The 18,476-nt window shown below is 41.9% G+C and overlaps 1 protein-coding gene across 1 annotated transcript in view; it reads left to right on the forward strand.

Annotated features, from left to right (window-relative positions):
* RFX8 (regulatory factor X8) overlaps positions 1-18,476 on the forward strand; it is a gene marked incomplete at both ends in the record, with an annotated part of 59,480 nt that overhangs the window by 22,024 nt on the left and 18,980 nt on the right. The window contains 4 exon segments of the mRNA XM_081156447.1: positions 10,639-10,702; positions 15,243-15,311; positions 15,315-15,350; positions 15,899-15,976. Coding sequence (XP_081012573.1) covers positions 10,639-10,702; positions 15,243-15,311; positions 15,315-15,350; positions 15,899-15,976 — 247 coding nt within the window.

Genomic DNA, 18,476 nt, shown 5'->3' on the forward strand with positions numbered 1-18,476 from the left:
TGCATCTATGTTCATCAGGGATATTGGCCTATAACTTTTCTTCTTTGTAGTGTCTTTATCTGGTTTTAGAATCAGGATAATGTTGGCCTTATAAAATGAGCTTGGAAATCTTCCCTCCTTTTGAATTTTCTGGAAAGTTTGAGCAAAATAGGTGTCATTTCTACTTTAATGTTTTGTAAAATTCACCTGTGGAGCAATCCAGTCCAGGACTTTTGTTTGTTGGAAGTTTTTTTTTTATTACTGCTTCAATTGTATTAGTTGTAATTTGCCTCTTCAGATTTTCTGTTTTTTCTTCATTCAGTTTTGGAAGATTTTATAATTCTAGAATTTTATTAATTTCTTCCAGATTGTGCAATTTGTTGGCATATAGTTGTTCATAATATTTTCTTATAATCCTTTGTATTTCTGTGGTGTCAGTTGTTACTTCTCCTCTTTCACTTCTGATTTTATTTATTGGGGTGCTCTCTTCTTCTTGATGAGTATGATTAAAGGTTTATCAATCTTGTTTACCTTTTCAAAGAACCATCTCTTGGTTTTATTGATGTTTTGTATTGTTTCTTTTAGACTTTATTTTACTTATTTCTCCTCTGATCTTTATTATTTCCTTTCTTCTACTCACTTTGGGATTTTTTCATTGTTCTTTTTCTAGTTCTTTTGAGTGTAAGGTTAGATTGTTTTTTGAAGTTTTTCTTATTTCTTGAGGTAGGCCTGTAATGCTATGAATTTTCCTCTTTGTACACTTTAGCTGTGTCCCATAAATTTTGGGTGGTTGTGTTTTCATTTTCATTTGTTTCAAGGTAACTTTTGATTTCCTCCTTGATCTCATTGTTAACCCCATAATTGTTTCAAAATATGTTATTTAGCATTCATGTCTATGTGTGTTTTTCAGTTTTTCCTTTGGTTGATTACTAGTTTCATACCATTATGGTCAGAGAAGATGCTTGATCTAATTTCAATGTTCTTAAATTTATTGAGACTTGTTTTGTGTCCTAACCTGTGGTCTACGCTAGAAAACATTCCATGTGCACTTGAAAGGAATGTATATTCTGCTGCTTTGGGGTGGAATGTTCTGAAGATGGCTATCAATTAAATCCACCTGATCTAGTATGTCATTTAAGGCTGCCATCTCCTTGTTAATTTTCTGTCTTTAAGATCTATTTATTGATGTCAACGGGCTGTTAATATTCCCTACTATGACTTTATTCCTGTCAATCTTTCCCTTTATGTCCATCAAAATTTGATTTATATATTTAGGTGCTCCTATGTTGGGTGCATAAATGTTTACAAATTATATCCTCTTGTATTCATCCCTTTAGCACTATGTGCCCTTCTTTGTCTCTTATGATAGCCTTTGTTTTAAAGTATATTTTGCCTGACATAAGTATTACTACCTATCTTTTTATCATTTCCATTTGCATGAAGTATTTTTTTCCATCCCTTTACTTTTAGTCTGTATGAGTCTTTTGTTCTGAGATGTGACTCTTGTAGACAGGATATATATGGGTCTTGTTTTCTTATCTATTTAGCTACCTTATGCCTTTTGATTGAAACATTTAAGCCATTTATAGTTAAAGTGATTATTAATAGGTACGTATTTTTTACCATTTTATTCTTTATAACTATGTTCCTCTTTTTCTTTTTTTCATTCTTTTTCTTAAAGAAGGCCCTTTAACATTTCCTGTAATGCTGCTTTGGTGATAATGAACTCCTTTAGTCTTTTCTTATCTAGGAAGCTCTTTATTTCTCCTTGAATTCTAAATTATAGCCTTGATGGGTAATGTGGTCTTGGTTGTAGATCCTTGCTTTTCATTATTTTGAATATTTCATTCCAACCCCTTCTGGCCTGAAATGTTTCTGTTGAGATATCAACTGACAGTCTTGAGGGAGCTCCCTTGCAGATAACTTTCTGCTGCTTTCTTGCTGCTTTTAAGATTCTCTCTTTGTTTTTAATTTTTGGCATTTAATTATGTATCTTGGTGTGAGTCTCTTTGGGTCATCTTCTTTGGGAGTCTCCGGGCTCCCTGGACATGTACTTCTATTTCCTTCACCAGGTTAAGAAAGTTTTTATTTGTTATTTCTTCAAATAAGTTTTCAATCCCTTGCTCTCTCTCTTCTCCTTCTGGCCCCCTATGATGCAGATGTTGTATACTTCATGTTTTCCCTTAGGTCTCTTATATTATTGTGATTTTTAAAGTTTCTTTTGTCTTGCCTTAGCCAGTTTTGCTCAGTGGTTAGAGCATCGGCCTACAGACTGAAGGGTTCCAGGTTGAATTATGGCCAAAGACATGTAACTTGGTTGCAGGCTTGATCCCTGGCCCCAGTCGGGGCACATGTGGGAGACAACCTGTCAATGTATCTCTTTCACATCCGTGTTTCTCTCTCTCTCTCTTTCTCCCTTCCACTCTGAATAGCAATGAAAAAAATATCCTCAGGTGAAGATTTGAAAAAAGTTATTTTGTTTTTTTGCTGCTCTGATTGGGAGTTTCCTGCTACCTTGTCTTCCAAATCACTGATCCTCTGCTTCATTTAACCTACTGTTTATTACTTCTAGTTTATTTTTTATTTCAAATATTGTATTCTTCATTTTTGACTGGTTCTTTTTTATAATTTCTATGTTCTTTTTCATACTGTTGAAGTTCTCACAAAGTTCCTTGAGAATCCTTACAACTATTTTTAAAAATTCTGTATCTGGTAGATTGTTTGCCTCCATTTCTTAGCTCTGTTTCCAGAGATTTCTCCTGTTCTTTCATTTGGGGCATGTTTCTTTGTCTCCCCATTTTTGTTGCCTCTTTGTGTTTGCTTTTGTGTATTAGGTAGAGGTGCTGTGTCTCCCAGTCTTCATGGGGTAACCTTAAGTAGTAGGTGTCCTATGGGACCCAGAGGTGCAGTCTCTTTGATCACTTGAGCTGGGTGCTCTAGGAATGTCCCTTGTATGGGTTATGTGAGCCTTCCTCTTCTAATTGAGTCTTGATTGCTTTTGGCCCATTTGTGCATAGAGTCGACCCTCAGGCTGGCTGACTTTGAAGATTGACCCTGACCACAGTGTATTAACTCCCATAATGAGGAGGCACTGGTCAGGCTCACAAGAAGGTGAGAGGAATGGCCTCCACCTCAGAGTCACAGAACTCAATCACTGGCATCCCCTGAGTCTCTACACCTCTGGCAGCTGGCTCTTCCACAAGGTATGATCTCTGAAGGGCAGAGTGACAGGGAGTCTCGTGGGTGGGGCTAATGCAGTCTCCCAGGCTGGTGCCAATGGAAGGTAGTGTTCTACACAAGAAAGATGGTGTCTGCAGTGTGGGAGGGGACTCAGCACAGGGACCATGCTTCAGCTCTTTCTCTGGAGCCACAAACCCTAGTCTCTTTTCACACGACTCTAGTGGGCTCCATCTTCCCTCTACTAGAGTCCAGAGTGAGTGGTTGCATGTGAGATCTTGTGTGCTTGCCCTTTAAAAGGGCGCCTAGGTCTCTACCTTATCTCTCCCTCACAGACAGAAATCCCACTCATTTTCACAGCGAGACGTTATGTGGGCACCTTTTCCCATCTTGGTGCTCTGGGCTGGGGAGCTCAGCTTGGGTTTTAAGCTCCAGAGTTCTCAGTGGGAACTCCTTACAGCTGAGATCTCCCTCTGGATTCTCATCCACAGCACATAGGTGCAGGGACAGCCCATTTGGCTTCTCTGCCCTTCCTACCAGTTTCGATGTGGCTTCTTCTGTAAATCCTTGGTTTTAAGACTTCTATTTAGCTAGTCCTCAGTTGATTATTCAGGTTTCTTGCTCTATATTTTAGTTGTAATTCCAGTTTGGTCCTGGGAGAAGGTGAATGTAACTTCCAGCAACTCTGCTGCCATCTTGTTTGTGTTTTTTTTTCTCTTTTTTTTCTGGACCTTGTGTAAAGGAAAGAAATGGAAACACCACTAAGAGCATAGAGAGACCTGGCCTGAAACCAGGGTTGATGGCAAAGAGGTGAATTTGGGGGACATTGGGGGGCTTTGCTTCCTTACACCCACCACCTTAGGCACTGCAAAGAAGCATATATTCTAATTAAAATAAATTTAGTCTCAAGTAAGCCCCTACCTCTTCCCTATTTCTCTCATATTGCCCCTCTTATGCCACATCAGTATAGAATTTCTGTGCCCAGGTCTCTATCACCATCTATGCCACCACCTTATCTTATGCCAGCAGAAGCAGCAGGTAGACATGGTCCTGAGCCAGGGACCATGGCACTGATGATCCCCTTAAACTTCCCACCTGCCTAGGTGGCACTGGTGTGGGGGATTGTGGGGAACGGCACTAAAAAGTGCTGAGGCAGCATCTGCCCTAAACCAAGGAGAAACCAAGGCTCGATTTTTAAAACAAATGAAAAGCTTGAGGCTTTGTGTGTGTGTTTTTAAAGGAAAATAACTGTAAATATGCAGTGTGCACCATATGAAAGGGACCCCTTCATAAAACCTAGAACATTTTGCCTCTCTGCTCCCCTCTCCAGGGTAACATCATTTCTCAGGGAGTAGACCTCCCAGATTCCTGTCCTGTGTAGCTGGCAGCCAGCTTGAGACTTGGACCCTGGTACAATTGCTGACCTAGAAACTTACTGAGGAATTGAGGCCAGTGTAGAAAGTGCTTTATTATTGTCTGGGGAGAAGAGGGGAATGGAGTGGGGTGTGTGTGTGTGTCACATCTAGGAAAATAGTTCTGCTTAACTACCACTTAGGCAAAATCCCTGGTTAATATGTTTCAAAGAAAACTTGTTTGTTGTTTTCCAAATAGATGAATCCCCAGTCTATCTAATGTAAATTCTAAAATTAACTGTACAGAGTCTCATGTCTCTTAGGATAAATGGAAACTAACCTTTGCTCTCATTCCTACTCCCTCAATGCGCACGGGCATGCACATGCACAGCTTTTTCAACTTAACATATTAAAGACCTTTAAAAAGCTTCTAAAATTGTGCCTCTAACATTGTGTCTTTGTTCTATTCCTTTGTTCTTTTGCCAGCTCATGAGCTCAGGGGCTGCCTGGCCTCGGCGGGTCCTGGGGAATCTGGGCTGTGGGTCCACAGCTGGCTGGCTGTGCTGCAGAAAGGCACAGGGCTTATCTTCAGGCCCAGCCTTGGTGGAGGAGAGGGAGTTGACAGGGGAGTCAGCTGGCCATGGTGGCCACTCCAGGCCTGCTGATGTCAGAGAGACACCAGCCTTCCTTCCGAGGCACTTTCCTCCCCAAGAAGAGCTGCTTTTCCTTTGTTTGTGCAACTGTGGCACCTCACCTTCTTGGGTCTAAGCCTCCCTGCGAGGGCTCTGAGGAGCCCCAGAGGGCCAGACTCTCAGATATTAGTCAGGTGTCCAAGTGGCGACCCACTGTTTGGCCCTGTCCACCCTGTGGTGTTCAAGGCTTGTGAGAACTTGTTAAGGTTAAAAAATATGCAACTTGTTTTCTAGCAGCTCAGAAAACAGGTGTGTGGAGAATTACGCCCTAGAGTGACCCTGGCTTGGGAATGGTTTAAAAAGCTGGTGATGTTCCTAAGCTCCCTTCACAGGGAGTATCACATTTGCTCAAAGCGTCCCTCCCTTGCCCATCTCCAGCCCAGAGACACCCACTACAAAGCAATGCTCTGTTTGCTGTCTACTGGCGAGGCCTGACCTCCAGCTGCTCAAGGTGAATGTGAATGAGCTTGACTTTCAACACTTCCAAAGGTGTCCCCCTAGGTCATCATTTTGCAATTAAATTGTTCAGAGAATTGAATGGGTTAGGATAGAGTTAAACAGTATAAAAACACCCACTGCAATGCAGAAAATGACTAACCCACAATTCTGAGCAAACCACATTTAAAAATAAGGTTGTTCTTTCCTATTTTAAGATCCAAAGCTGTCTTCCTTTGTCTTCTTGTACACATTACTTTCATCACACACGCATATTTTACAAGACACGTTGGAGTGAGTAATAGAGATGAGGCCCTGAAGTCAGAGCTGGGCTTCCAGACCTACAAATTCCATTTGTCTTTTCTTGTACGTAAAAGGAGGTAATAGTGAATTGCTGTCTACCTACTTGATGGATTATCGTGAGAATTAAGGTAATCCAAGTAAGCACTTAGCAACGAGTTAGTGCTCAGCATATTTCAGTGATTAGTACTAGTGTAATCAAGATGATATTAAATACAGTGTTTTGCAATCATAATGACACGTGTCCTTATATGAATACATGTATTTACTACTTTAACTTTGGATATAAAAATATTCATTAAACTAAGGGTATCTTCTCCTAATACAAACCAAAATAATTAGTGTGCTTTGAGTAAAAATTGAACTGAGATCCTTTAACGACTGGCAGACGACGCACCTCTGTGGTGCAACCTGACACTTCACAAGCATGGGGCCTGAACTAGGTCTTATTACATTTTTACCCTCTTACCTTGATAATTGCTTCAAGTTGTTTCATTGCTGTTCAAGTGATCTGAGAGGGCAAATTGCAATGCCAAAATGATGTAAACGAAAGTCTGGATTAATGACAAATGATGTCAAAGCCTGAGAATGTGGACTCAGACTGTAGTTAGGCTAAAAGAAAGTTACATGCCAAAAGCATATCAAGCTAACACTACACTTGAAAGATTTTATGGGGGAAAAAGATGAGTTGTGTGCCATATAATCATTTCTCAATCCTCTTTACACTGGACCTTTTTAGCCAAATTGATCATAAAGCTAATTAAAGTAAGATGTGGCTGTCCTGCTGTGTCTGCAGGGCCCCAGAGAGACACTTCTGCATTCTCCTTGCGCAAGGCCCAGGAGGAATCTTTAACCACCGTATAGGCCTGCAGGGCACGGAGGCCACCTGTTCACAGCAGACAGGCTCTGGGAACTAGAAAGGGTCTTGGGAGTCCTCAGATCCCATCCTCCCTTTTGAGGGGTGGAAAATTGAGGCCCTCACAGCGCAAGCAGTGTGCCTAAGGCCACATAGCAAGTTAGTGGCAAAGCTGGACAAGGAGGCTTGTTCTGTCCTGGGCCTGCCCCCCCCCCCCCAGGCCACCCTGTCCTGCTCTCTCTCCCTCCATTCCCTGGCCCTGGCCCTTCCCCCCAGTAGTTGAATCTTAACATCCTGTACCCACCTGGCTTGGGCCCTGTGGAGCAGATGCTGAGGGGACAACTCACAAGGAACCCAAGTGACCTCCCTCGGCTGATTCACCTCAGGTCACTCACTTGTGTGCCATGGGCCTTTCTCTGTCATCATGATGTGGCGCCTTAAAGCATCTCAGGCCCTCAGAGGACCATGGAGGGAGACTTCTTTGTGGACTGGAAGTCCTTTCACAGCAAGACCAGCTCAGGATGTTTGCTGTGGTTGCACCAGAGCCATATTTTTTAATGACTGCTTTTGGTCATAACCTGATAAATGTCCTGTAGGACTGACTCAGAACCACATACAGAAATGACACAGAGGCGGTGACCCCAGAGCAGGAGGCCATCCTGGCTGGTGCCCCGAGAGCTGAAACTGTTAGCTCTGATGCTGCTTTGACCTTCTGGCCCTAGTTGCCCTTCCTCTTGCGGAGTAGACCCCAGTGTGCAGAAGGGGCACCATTGGTGGACCACCTGTCTACATAGTCTCACTTTCTAGCCCAGCCCAGCCTTGCCTGCAAGGTTAAAGCACAGCCATTGCCTGCAGTGCCCATTCCACCTAGTTGGCCAGATCTTCTAGGTTCTGATGCCCTTGACTTGGGCCCTTCTCTACCACCCTCTTGCCTGAGGCTGGTCTCCAGCACTGATTCTCTGCTCAGCTGCTCTGTAGCCTGGCTCTAATATTGCCTCCCACTCACCTTCTAATCATGCATATTTTCATGGATCTTTGTTTGCATACATGCTCTAAGATGAGATAATTTTTAAAATAAATAAATTAGGCTATCACCAAACCTACATGTCTTCCCCCTGGGATGAGCCATTCATCTGAATTAGGGCATTTCAATTATTGTGGCCTGGGCAGATAGTGATGGGGAGTGTTTTACAGATGACCTCCTCTCTCCATGAGGTTGATAAATATTTTTTCCCATTGTTGTTTCAATGAATAAAGTCCCTATGTAGCATTGAAACAATAATTATTGAAACTACAAAAATAACATAGCTCCCCTATGCTGGGATTGTGCCCCCTTGTCTGCTACACATAAACCTCTATATGGCAGGAATTTCCCTTTCAGTCTTCCTTATAACAGTGAAGAGGGTGATACCACTCTCCTTTCAATGGCTGTTGAATTAAACTCATTCTACATTGAACACATGGTAGAAACTTGGGAGTTTCATTTAAAAATCCAAAATAATTGATAGCATCACTCAGCCAATTGGCCTCCAAAATGACCAGGGTCAGGGTTGGGGAGAGAGGGGAGTGATAGGTGATTTCTTCAAATCAAAAACTAGACCTTCTAGCTTTCAGATTTGTTTCTGAGTATTCAAAGGCATGACCCATGAAGATTATTGTCATCATGGAAAGAGCTTAATAAGTGTTGTCCAAGTATGGTGCTGTGATATGTGTCGGCCAAAGCACACAAATAATCCCACTGAAGCTCTCTTGAGCTTATCCAGCTGCCATTTTACAAGGATGTAAACTGTTGCTCTAATAATAGAATAGGGTGCCCCACATAGAATGTGTTGGCCAATACCCTATATTTCAGCTGTCAAAACCTTCCCTCAATATCTTTGAAATTATTTGTGTAACATCTTAGGCTATAACCTGTGTGAGAACAGGCCTTGTCTGCCACAGCTATATCTATGAAGGCCTAGCACAATGCCTGACATAGAGTAAGCACGTAATACTATTAGATGAATGAATAAGAAATGGGCAGGTGGATGGATTGATGGATGCAGTTGAATATATTTCTACTATGGTCTTGCATTCGTTTCCAAAAAAAACATATTATGAGTAGCATATTAACACAATGTGGAATGATAGAGAAATCACCCTCCTTCCAACTTAGTTGAAGAAACTCTCAAGTGGTTTTTACGGCATCTCATAAAGGTTGATGACCACCCTTTACTCAGTGAAACTTCCTTTCTGACAGTTTCTTCTGTCTTCTTTTATTCATTGTTTTATTGTCGATTGTTTATAAATTTTACCTAGAGAAACTCCACCATTGTCCATACTTATCCAAGAAGATACCTTTGAGACACGACAAATAGAATTCTAAAGCATTTCAAATTCTCACCCTTTGGCTCCTCTTGTATCATCCTATGTGGTGATATACAGTTGACTCTTGAGCTGCATGGGTTTCAGCTTCATAGGTCACTTATATGTAGATTTTTCCAATTGACCTGCTCAGTTAAATTGACCCAATGAGTTCAATTGACCTGTGCAATTCAAATCTAGTTGTTCAAGGGTAAACAGGTGGTTAGAAATCCACAGTATTCGAAGGGCCAGCTTAAGTTAGACATGGATTTTCAACTTCGAAGGTGATGGGCAACCAACCCCCACCCAATCCTGACCCTCAGCATTGTTCAAGGGTCAACTGTGTATATATTTGTGTGTGTATGTGTGTATCCCTTCCAGTTTGAACATATCCTATGTCCTGAACAGTTCAAATTTCAATTCCTGTTGTGATAATAACTCTTAGTAAGTGATAAAAGGAGAATGGCTTTTTAGTGGGTTTGTTTCCAGACCCTGAATCTCTCTGCCCTGTTTTGAATAGAGTGTTACATGGAAACATTGACCAGGGGGGTATCAAGTATTCTGCCCAGTTTTCCATGACTTGAGTTAGACAGTGAACTGACACAAACCTTCACAAGAGAGCTCCCAGGACTTTGGAGAGGCTGGGAGGGGATTAGGACCTTTATGTGTGAGACGAAAGCTATTTCCTTTCACCTCCTTTCTGACTCCCACCCCCTCCCAGACCATCTCTTCCTTGAAGACATTGCTTCCAGAAGCAGAGCATTAGTCTGCTCCTTTCCTCTTTTCTTTGTGTGTTTATGTAGAGTTGGAACAATCAGGTGGAAGGACATATGTTGGAGGAACAGAGCTGCCACAGCTCTGAAGATAGTGAGGGAACTGGGAAGGAGATGCCACCACCTCTGGCATCTGAAGAATGCACATTCCCTGTGCAAAGCTGGGGTCCCTGGGTTCCCAGTTTCTCAAATGTCCACAATTAAAGGGAAAAGATACCATACCACATGGATAAAACTGAGTTTGTTCTCCATGACACATTTATGTCTCCAATATAACCTAGAAGTCCAAGAGGCTTGGTCAAGTGGAACTTCTATCTTACTCTCATTTTCCTTGTTCTTCAAAGGTACTCTGCTATATACATCAATGCAGAGCCTATCATTGTTTCTGAATTGATCATTTAAAACCCCAGATCAGAAAAGATGAGACTTCATGTCCATAATAAGCTTTCATTTCTCACAGGAGCAAGCTCTACCCATGATGACATCATATCCTCCTTCTATAGGGAATAAACCTTTAAAAATAAATATGTGGTTGTCCTAGTTATAGAAATAGATTTTTTTATAACTGAAATGAGGAGATAATCACTGGTTGTGGATATAAACTTGAAGGATGGTTTTGAAATAAAAGTTGTACCCCTTACAAATAACCTCGCTGCAAAAGAAACTTTATTTCTTTGCTCAGAAATAAGTGTCTTACTAAAATTATTGCTCTGTTATCTGTTCTGTCACAGTGGAGACATCATTGCCTTTGAAAAATCTACTAATTATGACAGCATCACCCAACAAGACGGAACAGTGAGTGCTGAATAAAATAGATTTACTATAATAGCCCCAGAAATATTCAGTAATTGCTTAATTAGATGCACCTATTTCCTTGTGTGTAATGTTCTTATTATGTGTAGCCCTAACCACTCAACCATTTGACCAGAATTTTTGTGTGTCCACTGTGTGCCACACATACTGCTGGGACAGATGAGGTCCTTGTCATCAAGGAGCATACTGTGTGGCTGCCCATCAGCTGTTTAATGTGTTTCTTTCACTATAATTAAAAAAGTTGTATATCTTGTGAACAATAAATATGTGTTAAGTGTCTCTATATTACAGTTATAGCTCTTCGAATTAGGAAACAAGAACTATTAATAGCTATGCCATCACAAGTTCAATTTTAGTTGTCCAAAACAATATGATAGCTCTTTGATGCTGTCTTGTTGACAAGTGTCATGGAATGGACAACCTTTTAAGAACCTGTCTTGTGACTAGCACTCTTGAAGACTGAATGAGGTATGAAAGAAAACTGAAAACACTAATGAAAAAACTATTCTCCCTATATTTGAATAGAATACAATTTTGGATACTTCCAGTCAAGATGGCAGCGTAGGTAAATGAAGTACTCAAATTCTTCCACAACTACATCAAAATTACAGGTAAACTACAAAACAGCCATTATTCAGAGCCTCCTGAAATCTAGCTGAATGGAAGTACTACAACTTGGGATTTAAAGAAGAAGCCACATTGAGACTACATTGACTCCTACACAGGAGCTCCTCACTGTAGTTGCAGCCGGTCCTCACAGCCAGTTGGCCTGAGAGTCCATCCGTTTCAGTGATGCCAGCAACAATCACCTACAACAGGACAGTGCACACAGTCCATACAGGAGCACACCTGGAGTGCCCAGCTTGGGTGACTGGGGAGGCTGTGCCACTGGGCCCTACACGACACCTGCTACACAAGGCCACTCTACTGAGTCAGGGAGATGTAACTGCTCTACCTAATACATAGAAACAAGCATAGGGAAGCAGCCAAGATGCAGAGACAAAGAAAAAGGCCCCAGAGGAAAGAACAGGAGAAATCTCCAGAAAAAGAACTAAATGAAATGGAGGCAAGCAAACTACAGAATACAGAGCTGAAAACAATGGTCATAAGGATGCTCAAGGAACTTAGAACTTGAACAGCTTAAAAAGAACACAGAAGCCATAAAAAAGAACCAATCAGAAATGAAGACTACACAAACTGATATGAAGAATAATTTACGGGGAATAAAAATAGAGTAGATGACACTGAGAATCCAATCAGTGATTTGGAATATAAAAAAGCAAAAACACTCAATCAGAACAGCAAAAAGAAAAACGAGTTAAAAAAATGAAGATATAGTATAAGGAGCCTCTGGGACAACTTCAAAAGTACCAACATTCACTTCATGGAGTGCTGGAAGGAGGAGAGAGAGAACAAGAAATTGAAAGTCTATTTGAAAAAATAATGACAGAAAACTTCCCTTACCTGGTGAAGGAAATGGACATACAAGTCCAGGAAGCACACAGAGTCCCAAATAAGATGAACCCAAAGAGACCCACACCAAGAAAATGCTAAAAGTTAAAGACAAAGAGAGAATCTTAAAAGCAACAAGAAAAAAGCAGTTAGTTACCACCAAGGGAGCTCCCATAAGACTGTCAGCTGATTTTGCAACAGAAACTTTGCAGGCCAGAAGGGAGTGGCATGAAATATTCAAAGTGATGAAAATCAAGCACCTACAACCAAGATTACTCTACCCAACAAAGCTATCATTTAGAATCAAAGGGCAGATAAAGAGCTTCTCAGACAAGAAAAAGCTAAAGGAGTTCATCACCACCAAACCAGTATTACATGAAATGTTCAAGGGTCTGCTTTAACAAGAAGAAAAAAAAGATAAAAAATATGAACAATAAAATGGTAATAAATACATATCTATCAACAGTTGAATCTAAAAATCAAAATAAATGAGCAAGCAGAACAGAAACAGAGTCACAGATACAGAGAATATTTTTGGTGGTTGCCAGATGGGAGGGGGGTTGGGGGGATGGGTGAAAAAGGTGAACAGATTAAGAAGTATAAACTGATTATTACAGAATAGTCTTGGGGATGTAAAGTGCAGCGCAAGGAATATAGTCAATAATATCGTAATAACTATGTATCGTGTCAAATGGGTATGAGATTTATTGAGATGATCTCTTAGTAAGTTACAGAATGTCTAATCATTGGAGTGGACACCTGAAACTAATATAATATCCCATGTCAACTGTAATTGAAAAATAAAATTAACAAAAAAGAATACAGCTTTATAATTGGGGAGCAGAGATAGACATGAAACAATTGTGTTCTATTCAATGGGCAATGCATGCTATCAGTGGTGTGGGAACCCCAAAGTGGGAGGGAGGAAAAAAGATTGTGTTTGGGTTTTCCTGGGAAAGGAAGCCCATGTTCATTTCCTATTGCTGCTGTAATAAATTAGCACAAATTTGATAGCCTAAAACAACACAAACTTATTATCTTGCAGTTCTACAGGTCATAAGTCCAACACAGTTTCTCCTCTTCTTTAGGCTAAGATCAAAGGGTTGGCAAGGCTACGTTCCTTCTGGGGGACCCAGGGGAGAATCTGGTCCTTGACTTTTCCAGCTTCCTGAAGCTGCCCTGTTCCTTGGCTTGTGGCTCTTCCTCAGTCTTCAAAGCCAGCAAAGGCAGTCCTTCTCCATGCTGCTACCTCTATGATTCTCTGCACCTGCGGAAGGTTCTTTGCTTTTAAGGACCCTTTTGATTATATTGGGGGCCACCTGGATGATCCAGAATAATCTCCCCATCTCAAGGCCCTTAGCCTTAATCATATCTGCAAAGTCCCTTTTGCCAGGTAGGGTTCCAGGCATTAGGATGTGGACATCTTTGGGGGCCATTACTCTGCTTGCCACACTGCCCTTGCAATGGTTCTGGAATGGTCACAAGGATCCTTCTTTAGGAGCTATTCATCTTGAGGGCGTAGCTTGAATTTGTGCTGGGAGGTATGTGGGCAGTGAGGAGCCAGAGGTGAGGATGCTGGGGAGCAGGAGACTCTGGGTGAGGTCCAGATGGTCGACAGCTTGTCAGTGCCAGGCTGAGGAATTTGGATTTCATCCATTGAGGCATCTTCAAAAGGAGATGCATTTGCTTTGGAAGTGATAATTCTGGGAGTAGTGTCTTCAAGGATGCAGGAAGAACAAAAGGCATTGAGGAGAATTGATGGAGTAATCAGGGGAGGCAGGTGGTTCCTAGAGGGTTGGGTCATGTCAGGAAGTCCCCTTATTGTATCTCTAGGGATTGCCACATGGTATGTGTGCACTGAAGGTTGGTGGAATAAATGAATGACAATAATTCCAATCACATTTCTTGGATCTGTTGAAAATCCCAAATTGCATTTAATATACCTGTAAAATTTAAATAGAATTTCTCTTTTTTCTTTGTTATTTTGCCGAATGACTTCTCCAGACTGGGAATCCCTCTGGTTCTTTCCTGAATGCCTCCTGCAGAATTCAAGCTTGAGTAGAGTTCTGTACTACACTTTTTAAGATTTCTGATTGTTTATATGTGAAGAGAAGATTTCAGTGCATGATTAAAGTTTTTTTTACCAAAAGATCAGTTCTTTTCACAGGAAATGGCCTGAGGGAATTGACTTCAAAAAACACATAAATTTACTTTTATTGTTTTATTTTGGAATAGCTTACCCTTATATTCTCCTTGTAATAATTTCTGTAATAATTACTACAATACTGTATTTTCAGATGACTTCTTCTGAGCAGGTGAAACTGTGATGCATTTGCCATGTTGCAATATAGAGATTTATGCAGAGTTGGACAAAGAACAGTCTGCTTGGAGCTGATGCTCTCAACTTGAGTGTACATGTGGCTCATTTGGGAAGCTACCTACAATGACAGATTTCTGGTGTCATTTGACTTACTAAGGCCCTAAAGAGATGAATCCCAAGCACCCCCAGGGATTCTAATATAGATAGTTTCAGGACCACACTTAAGAACTATTGGCTTTGATCATTAAGGTTACCTTTTTCCTCCTTGATAGAAACAGTTTACCTTTCTGTAAATCATTCTTCTAAAGAAAAGTCTACACCTTTCATTTTCCATGGTAGTTAGGGCCCAAGGTTTCTGATACAACTAGCCATTTTATAATACAGACGGGGTGACTCAGGGAGGGACAATTAGGTGAACGAGGGTTGTAAAATTTATTGGTGGCATTAAACTATTTACAGATAGTATTTTTTATTGCACGTTACTATATAGCCCTTGTAATAAATGACCACAAGAGTGATAATTTTGGGTAATATATTAAGTTCTAACTCTTCCCTGGTGACCATAGTTCATAGAATTATAAAGAAAGGTTAGTATCTTTTGAAATGAAATGAAGGGAAACATTGCTGAGATCAATAATGTGTGCAGAGGTAAGGATAAAAGACTACATAATAGCAATATGATTATTGCACAGTTTATATGTGAGAAAAAGCATTTTAAAGAAATAATCCATTGCGCAAATGGTTTTCTAGTGTGAAAATCATTCACTGATAACAGACCCAATTGGATTGCCTTTGTCTGAATTCAGGATATGTTTATTCTGAGAGCAAAGACTGGCAAAGAAAAACTCCTATAGAATGGTAGGTTTGCATGCCTGGGGGGCCAACTTCTCACACCTTTAATACCCCAGGCAGTGCGTGTCTTCTTACTTGCTTGTTAAGATTGTTGTACCAGATGGAGTGATATTTGCCTTCTCCCAGACCCATGAGGACCAGCATTTCCTCCTGGACTTGGTGGTGGTCAGGACATTCAGGTCTTCCCCTCGTCCTATAAAAAGGCTGCACCTAGGCCCACTCTGTCATCTTCTAGAGTGAGGGCCTCCCATGACCGAGAAGGCAACCAATATGTGGATTTTCTAGAATCTGGGACTAAGTAATATGGAGAGGAAAAATTGGGGTTTAGGGAGAAAGATGTTGATGGTTGATGACCTTTATAAAGATTGGCACAGACCCTGGAGTTATGACATCAAACCTGAAGCTACCTCAGCATTGGGCCGATAGAGTATGCATCACTCCATAGAGGAGGAACTCAGCTACTGCTGAGCCCAAGGACCTCAGAGAGGCCTTCGCGGAGCAGTTAACTCCTGGAGCAGCCTGCAAAATGAGATACTTTTCCATCTCCTTCCTAGATGGCCTTTCTTGCTGATGAATACTGCAACTACTGTCAAGACATTTTACAAAGCGTGAGGAACCAAGAACTTGAGAGGGTAGGATTTTACCTATAAAATACAGACATTTATGACTCACTGTTAACCGTTTTACTTGAAAAGACACCTCAAGGGATGTCTTGTGGTAACTGCACTAAAAGGCTTAGAATTCAGCTATTTTATAATGAATGAGCTCTTGAGGGTGACATTTTTATTCAGTTTAATCACTTGGGAATTTTCCAAGGTGCTAAGATAGCTAACTCTATGCTTTATATATATTTATACCCTGCCCAAGTAACTCGGTTAGAGCACGGTCTCTGTAAGTCACGGTTGCAGGGTCAGTCCCTGGTCAGGGCACATACAAGAATCAACCAGCCCGGCAGGGCATAGCTCAGCCGTTGAGTGTTGACCTAGGATCCAGGCTATCGGGGTTCGAATCTCTGTCAGGGCACATGCCCATGTTGGGGGCTGCAGGAGGTAGCCGATAAATGACTCTCTCATCATTGATGTTTCTCTCTCTCCCTCTCCTTTCCTCTCTCTGAAATCAATAAAGATATATTAAAAAAAAGAAAAAAAGAACCAGTGGTGCACAAATAAGTGGAACAACAAATCCATGTTTCTCTCTTCCTAAAGTCAATAAAATAAATAAATATGATTCAGCTATTTTCTAGACCCCTAATTCCAGCTGGTTTTGAATAAAGCATTGGTAATATTATTTGCCCTGGGATTTTCAATGATGCCAGAGTCATTCCACTGCCACGTGCCAACTGCGAAAGACGCAAGGCTGGAACGGGTGCTCTGACCTGGATATTGTAATGATTGGATGGCGGAAACATGAATACGTCTTCTAACCACTCTGAGTTTTATCGTTTGCAGTGCAAAAGTGGAAATCTAGGGAGACGAGTATACATTTGAACAAAAGTTTTTCTAGTGCCTTAGTGTTCTAAATACTTAACTCTGGGCGATAAGATTCATTCAGCCTAAGTACATTCAGTGCTTATCAGTGTAAAGCACGCTAGTGACATAGAGACCAAGATGTCTTCGGAAGGGCCTTGTTTTATTGATGTAATGCTTAAAATATACACCCACGTTGGATATCTAGTTCCCCTTTATTCATTCATTAATATTAACTCAATTCTTACCCTGTGACCAGTACCTTTTCTGGAACTAGGGAGGTATTTTCCATAAGGCTTGATAAACTGATAGTCTGGTACTAAAAGGAGCACTATAAGTCAATACATATGATATGGTATGGAAAGTTCTAGAGTAGCAGTATGATTGAACAATCCTGGGTGCCCAGAGGTGGAGCAGCAGAGATGGCGAGAGAGTGCTCCCAGGGGAGGCCCTGTAGCTGGGCTCTAATGGGAAAGCAGAGGTTCACCAGATTAAGTGGGGTGGGAAAGGGATGTCAGGTAGAACAGGGGGTGCGGGCCCAGCGTGCACCAGGGTGCTCACAGGCACATGACAAAAGGGTCCTCAGACTAGATTTTATTATCTCTGAAGGAGAGAAGCCAGAGGGGAGGCAGGAAAGTGGGCTGGTGCTAGAAAGGGCCTTGCCTGCCCTGGGGAGGGGTCTGAGTTATTGGGAAGACAGGCTGGGGCAGCGACCCGATCGCCCTATTGGAACAGAGAGGGTTCTGTTCTGGGCAGGGTCAGAAGTGCCTCAGGAGGGCCCTCAGGTCTGGAGCAGTGACAATGACATCACAGAGAAATGCTTCTGAAGCAGATGCAGCAGGATCTGGTGACTTTGGACATGGTGGTGAGGGATCAGCAGAGATGAGCCTGTGGCTGCTGCCTCACTCAAACCCACCAACCCCAAAGGCCGTGCTTCCAACTCACCAACCTGAGAGGCAAAGGATTAATATTCCCCGCCCCTCCCACCCTCTATTTTTTGTTGACTGTCTGTGAGGCTCCTTGGAGATGCCTCCTCCGGAATTCATGCTCCTGGCAATGGCTCAGCTTCAGGTCGCTCAGGAGTCGGCCCTAACTTCCGGGACAGCTGCAGGGGCGGGTGCCTTGCCCGCAGCCACTGGCGGGTCCCTGTCAGGGTTGCGATGCCTCAGAGTACTTGAGCCTGCAGAAACCCCCAATAGTCAAGAGACTTTATTAACTGGCAACTCAGACTGGCCACCTGGTCAGTCGTGGGCTCTGAAAAGTCAAATGGGGGAAAATAAAGAAAAGGAAAGAAGCTGCCACTTTGTTCCTCAACAAAAGCTGCTCATGTCAGCCTTACGGGAGGCTCCTGCACAGAGTGAGCCCAGGCCCCTCTGGCTTACACAGTCCTTAGGCGAATTCTAAGTCATTGTCAAGGAGGTGGCCTCTTTGCTTGCACGCTGTTACCGCCTTTCAGAGCTGAGAAATAACTGAAGGTTGGACAGTCCATGAACATTTCTCCTAAACTCTGGTCTGTGCCCTCTGGCCATCCTCTCACCCTATTATAATCAACAGGGGCCCCCTTGTGGTTAAAACATCTTTCCTTCCAGAAAACTTCCACATGAAAATAGGTTCCATCCAGCTAGAAGAGCTGAAGGGTCAGGCTTTCCATTAACTGGAATGAAAT

The sequence above is a fragment of the Miniopterus schreibersii genome (assembly GCF_964146895.1).
Source record: "Miniopterus schreibersii genome assembly, chromosome: 13".
In the NCBI taxonomy this organism is placed as follows: domain Eukaryota; kingdom Metazoa; phylum Chordata; class Mammalia; order Chiroptera; family Miniopteridae; genus Miniopterus; species Miniopterus schreibersii.